General features: G+C 34.0%; 1 protein-coding gene across 3 annotated transcripts in view; it reads left to right on the forward strand.

Annotated features, from left to right (window-relative positions):
- Positions 1–3124: 3124 nt before the first annotated feature.
- The window catches only part of LOC145296064 (uncharacterized), a 143891-nt gene continuing 140200 nt past the window's right edge, over positions 3125–6815 (forward strand). Inside the window, exon 1 of one of the 3 annotated variants that reach the window (XM_080142134.1) lies at positions 3125–4093. In XM_080142134.1, coding sequence (XP_079998260.1) covers positions 4062–4093 — 32 coding nt within the window. In that variant the 5' untranslated portion in view covers positions 3125–4061. The remainder of the gene's footprint in view (positions 4094–6815) is intronic. The other 2 variants (XM_080142133.1, XM_080142132.1) reach the window with 2 other exon arrangements.

Consider the following 6815-nt stretch of genomic DNA (forward strand, 5'->3'; position numbering starts at 1 on the left):
AAACTATTTTGTTATTTTGAAAATATCCGTCGGAAACTTTGGAAATGTAATAATAGATCTACTCTTTCGCCGCCCCTCTCTCTCTCTCTCTCTCTCTCTCTCTCTCTCTCTCTCTCACTGTAGGTTTTCATAATTTAAACTTTCATAATTTTTTCGTAAATATTTGAAATTTCTAAAAACGGTTTTCAAAAATATTTTAAAATAGTACAAAATCTTTATACAACGATTGTAATCTAATATTAATTTAAAATTGCATCCTATTCTGCACATTTATATTTGTTTTCAAATACTTAACATTTTTTTACTATTTGTCTTTGCTTAGCAATGCATGATTCTATAGGTTACCCCTCTCTCTCTCTCTCTCTCTCTCTCTCTTCTGCACTCCTACTCTTTCTCTTTCTCTCTACATGCCCCCATCTCTCCTCTACCTCTCTCTTCTTTCTTTTTACCCTCTCTCCCAACTTCTCTAAACTCTTTGCATTCTCTCTCTTAAACTCTCTCGTTTCCTGTTTATCCTCTTTTTTTACTTTAAAAAATAATATTTACATTATCACATTCCTTTTATAACTACTCTGTCAGAACGACGTAGACCATCTGATCCTCCTAAGGATGATGGATGAAACGTGCTGGGAGTTTAAAGTGATAATGATTTGCGCAAAGCCAGGCTCAATATCTCGTGTAAACCAGTGTTCAACGGCAGGACAAGGCCGTGACAAGTGTAGGATGTAGGAGCTGCCGGAAGTGCCGACCTCCTTCTATATACAACGCTTGGTTTCCTCAAATGGTCACCCTTCCGATACTGCTGAGGTTAAACGTTGCTTAACCGGTAATCTTACGAGAACAGGTGGACCAACGCGATTATATATATATATATATATATATATATATATATATATATATATATAAATAAATATATATATAAGCCTAGTCTTCCACATCCTTATTTGCCTGAAAAAGGTCTCCTAAGAGCTTCCATTTATGATCCTTGCAAAATTTGCATGGAAAAGTACTCGTCTATTTACAACCACTATCAATAATTTCGTCACTCGCTTTCTGTGTCTAAACTTAAACGCAAATTCCATGAACAAAGCTTTTTTTCCTAGAGCTGCCCACCTATCGAAATTTGTTCCGCTGGTCTGCTTTCCTGGTTAACATGGTCGTCAAATTAAATATAAACAAGTTCTTGCTGAGCCGTCCATTTGAATTGTCAAATTCTGTCCAATTTCTACCACGAATGGTCATTACACTATTGTCTTGATGACCATCGTGTACTGATTAACCATTATTCTCGAGTCACATTCAAGCCTTAGTAACGATTCCCTTATGTGTGTGTGTGTGTGTGTGTGTGTGTGTGTGTGTGTGTGTGTACAATTAATACTAACGCATCATATGTCTTAGGAAATATATAATTTCTTAAATTCAACCTTGCTTACAACTGCGGCCGCTGTTGTTGTTATTGATATGCTTGAACGAATCGACCGTTTTCAGACGATCATACAGGTTAGATTGTAGGACTTTTCTCTTATACACTCATAGCAGTAAGGCAAGTTACATGGAAAGTCGAGGAAGGTTTGTGCCCAGAAAAGTAATGACGTCACACGTACGCAGAAGAAATGTCATCACCCTAATTCCGTTGATTCGCAGTTCCTTGCACCTGATATACCCTTCTTTGCCACAGAGGACCACGGATCCTAAGTGTTTAGTTTTCTTGAATTTTCATCAGAATCTTGCTTGATCCTTAGTTTTGACAATATTACATTGCGATCTTCTTACCACGACCAGGAAGAATCGAACAATTAGGAAGTGAGGATGATGTTGTTTAAAGCTTTTGGCAACTAACAATCACTCTTTATGATGTCACACTGATTTTGAAAACTACAGCGATCTTTTATGGCGTCATACTGTCTAAAGTAGTTTTTGGGATTATTGCTGATCTCTTAAGGCGCTCTTCCCGGGAAATGCCGACGTCTCTGTTAACGCATTCTTTTTTTTTTTGTGCCAACCATGGTGCTCCGCATGAGTAAAGGATGCTGGTAATTTTCACGTCCCGGCCTTGTGTCAAATTTGTAAATCAAGCAACTAACATAAAAGAAGATATCAAGAAAGATCCATAGAGTTTTAATATGATGTAAATAGTGTCATCTTATAAATCATAAAACAATAATCTTTTTTAAAAATGTTCCAGGCAAACGGATGCAAGTGTAGAGATATGACATTCCAATGCTGTGATCGAAATAATGAAAATTTAATAATCTGAACCATTTTTTTGTTCATAAAAGTTCGGTGTTCTCTAATAATGATTGTTCTCAGCCTTTAACCCTATATTTTAATGTTTATTTATTTTTTGCATTTTTAAAATTAAGTAAAACACCGAAGAGAGACGATAGAAATAAAAAAGGCGAAATTACAAGTCGATTATGTTTGTTGACTTCGACAAACGAACTTGTAAGATTATATTCGCGTAAATCTTGATACATGGCATTATTTTCAATTGTATATAGTACATATACAAACACAAAGACACAATATTTTTTAATAATAGATTTGAATAAATTTTGTACCCATAAACATGTATCTATAATATATTGTGGGTATATTTTAACAGCTATTATTTGTCCACATTCACGGAATTTTCTGGGAATGAATGAAGACCCCTGCGTACTAAAGTTCTCAGCACCACGCTCAATATAATTCCGATCGTATAATCTACAATCAGGTGATGAATCCAGAGTCAAGAGCAAAGGTGTCGATATTATATATGAAAAACGAATCAGAATGTGGCGCATCGAATTTTGATTGATTTTATTGCGAGGAGACATCGGAATTGCGTCCAGACCGATGGGCTCCATGGCGATATTTATTTCGTCGGCAAAGTTGGAGTCCAAGTTCGGGAGAAGGAAAGAGGAGGATAATCAGATAAACAGAGAGAGAGAGAGAGAGAGAGAGAGAGAGAGAGAGAGAGAGAGAGAGAGAGAGGGAGAGTGTGTGTGTGACAGAGAAAGAAAGAAAGGTCAAAATTCATCGTTACGCCAACTGAAGACGCCTCAACATTTTTCAATAAATCGACAACTTTTAAAAGTTTTCGGCCACGCTGAACATGAATATTACAGGGAAAATTAACACAGATAAATAGTTTTCGAGATATAAATCCCTGTATTATGCATCGTAATTTCTAGTAGTTTGAATTGGCCGCCATCTTTGTTGTTTCAATGAAATGAGATAGTGAGCATGCAATGTGTGTAGTTAAGTCGATGAAAGGCAAACGTTTATTCAACAGCATTTCTTTCGGAATAAACATCCCCCACCTCCCCATGTTAAGAACGGATTTCGGAATAAACATCCTCACCTTCCCATGTTAAGAACGGCTATTGGAATTGCGTTGAGTTAATTACACGGATCGTCTGTTCACTGCAGCGCGCATGCTCAATATACCATTTCATTGAAATAACAAAGATGGCGGCCAAATAAAACTACTAGAAATTACGTAACAAAATATTTATATCTCGAAAACTTTCCGCTAATTTTCCCTGCTATATTTGTTTTCAGCATAATCAAAAACCTATTCAAGTCGTCATTTTTTAAGAAAATGTTGAGACGTCTTCACTTGGCGTAACGGTTAACATTGACCGAAAGAAAAGGATGGGCGAAGTTGTCCAGGCAAGAATAGAAACTTTCAGGGGATCTCTTTCGCGAATATTTCAGTAATACCCATGCTCCACAATTTCATCCTATTTTTCTGGCAAAGCATGAAAAACAAAATCGAAGTAAAAATAAAACAATAAAGAACCTTATTTTCTTGTCACGTTAAAAAGAATACTATTTTACGTGTTGCACGTCATTTAACGTTCAAATAAAACGCTGAGAATAATAACGAAGATGATTTAAAATTTATAATTCTTACGTATTCTAACACCAACACAACTGACCAAATTTTTCCTTATTAATGTCTATAGAGAAAGAAAATAAAAACAAAAAAAAAACTGAAAATTTGAACCATCTACTTTAAAACAAATATTTCAACGAGAAACGGACGTTAGTCAAGAAAAAAAAAACGACAAAAAATGATGGAAAATGTTGAAACGATTCAAGAAGCGTAAGTTACGGCATTTGTTTGAAAAATCTTTGTTTTCTTTTAGAGAGAAAAAAAATGTGTTTCCTTGAAAAAAAAAAAAAGGTTTTAATGGACTATCTATCATTAGAGACGGAAATATTAAAAATGTTTTTGTGAATTTAAATGTGTCTATAAGGCATTTTGGAAGAATACGGACCGTGCTATTTTTAGATAGGAATTTCAGGTTAAACTCAATTTTTACAGTATTTTAGGTTTATTAAATTGTTAGGTGAAAGTACAGGATAGCTAAAAAGCTCACCCCTTCCGGATATTAGGAATCCGTTTCTAAATAATAACGTTATGATTTCAACACGATCCGTATTTTTCATAAGCCCCTTTGTCCTTTGTATATATATATCGATATATTTTACATGCCATCGATTTTGAAAATAACGTTATAATTAACGGATTTGTTTGAATGAATTTTTTAAACATCGTTTCCATCAAGTGACAAATTAATTGGAATTTTACTAAGAAATGTCGGCCAATTTTATCAAAATTATTTGTATTCTTCGGACTACTGTTCTTACCTAGAGTTTTATTTTCACGTTTCAGTCGATGTCACCTCCGATCTTCTTCAGTTATACCTTGTCGAACTCTGAAATCTTTCTATCGAATTCGGATTTTTTTTTTTTGTCAAACTTGGGAATCTTTCTACCGAACTCGGGAAAATTTTTACTGTCAAACTCGGGAATCTTTCTATTGAACTGAGATTTTTCTGTCTAACTCGGAAATCTTTCTATCAAACTCGGGAATCCTTCTGTCGAACTCGGAAATTTTTCTGTCAAACTCGATAATCTGCATGAAATTTTGAAATGGCGTAGTGGCTAGATGGTACAATTGGTAAAATTCATTGTAAAGTTACACTCTTCTGGAGGTTGAATGTTCAAATCCCAGTGCGGGCGACACTCAAAATACAATTACGAATTGCTTAGGATTTCTACCCAGTCAGGGCTGACGTACCGAGAACATGATACCTCCATGGATTAAATAAAGGGCTTCGTTCGAAATTCTGCGTAGATTCACGAGTTCGACATAAAGATTTCCGAGTCCGGCAAGATACACCTGAAGAAGTCGGAGATTACATCAAATGAACGTTGTAACAATAACCCTTATCCCTGAGTGGCCCTTTGCTGACCTCCATATAAAAAAAAATACACAACACTCACACTGAGAACAGCAATCTTAAGAATCCAAACAAGAATAACCAATGCTCATCTAAAACATTCAGAAACTTAATTTTATCCGACTGGTAGGAAGCATTCTTAAAAAAAAACCAAAAAAAAAACAAAACAAATAAATAAAATAAAAGATGCGAAAAACAATCACGAGTCATTTTTTATATGATGTGAAATAAATATTTGAACAAATAATAAAACAAATTAGGGCTTAGATTCGGGTGTACTATTTGCGATTTCCTCAGTTAGAGGAGAAGAAATCCTTCTAGACAGAGGCAATTTTAATTTTGATACGGATCATCTTATTTATTTATTTACTTATTTTAACATAGGATTTAAAAGTTAAATCTCACATTACCCTTTGTTGGTAATTATACAGAATACGAACTGCGTTATCGTCAGCATATTCTGGGCAGGTTACATAAATCACCGGAAGTTGCCGAAATACGTAATAAATGAAATCGCAGCAGTTGGTAATTGGCAAACAGTATCTTTTGTTTATCAAATTGTTTATTGTCAGGTGAAAGTACAGAATAGTTAAAAAAAAAAAAAAATAATCTCCATGTTTAGAATGGCTTCTAAATAATAACGTTACTATTTCAGCACGGTTCATAAACTGCACAAGTAAAAATTCTCAATGAAATCCCAACGACTGTTTTCGATTATAATTACATGTTTTCCTTAGTTTTTAATTGTTTTTTATATTGGCCATATTTTTCCGTAATTAAAAGTGTGTTTTTTCTGCATCTTCCACCGGTTTACGTAACTTGCCGAAATATGCTGATGATAACGCGGCCTTATTCTGCATAAGTACTCTTTTGTTTATTAATTGTAAGGTAAAAGTACAAAAATAATTAACAAGAAACCCTTACCAGGTTAAAAATGGCTTTCTAAATAATAAGGTTATTATTTAAGCACAGTCCGTAAATTGTACAAGTACTTTAATTAACAAAACTTATTAATATTAATATAATTTATTAATATTAATAAACTAGGTGTAAAAAATAACGTAAATAAAACTTCTCTTTGAATTCGAAAAAATTTTATGATTTTAGATTTGTCATTTTCATTCGTATATAACGGAAATTATTGAAAATAAACGACAAAGCGTTTCAACTGAATGAATTTCTTTCTCCATTCTGTACAAACGCACAGTACATTTTATTTGGTTTGGCGTCCCATTGGGTTTGGTCGAGCTATTCCGCTTAATCTTCAAATTAAACGCAGTGATCGCCAGCTTAACGGAAATTTCAATTTTCATGGACGCTTGTTGGTTGGTTGGTTGTTTTGTTTTACGGCATATCAACCCTTTTCAGGTTATTTAATGCCGAATCTGGTAGACACTTGTGAATTCAACAGTTCTGAGAAAATTTTGAAATATCTGGTAAAAAACTCCATTTATATTAGTGTTTATCACATTATTGTATGAGTCGTACTAGTTATATTTTTCTCTAATATTTAAGACGTTAGAAATATGCGTAGTTATATTAATTCATATTAACTATATATATGTGTGTGTGTGTGTG

The sequence above is a fragment of the Euprymna scolopes genome, chromosome 16 (assembly GCF_053919585.1).
Source record: "Euprymna scolopes isolate OS-2025 chromosome 16, ASM5391958v1, whole genome shotgun sequence".
NCBI lineage: Eukaryota > Metazoa > Mollusca > Cephalopoda > Sepiida > Sepiolidae > Euprymna > Euprymna scolopes.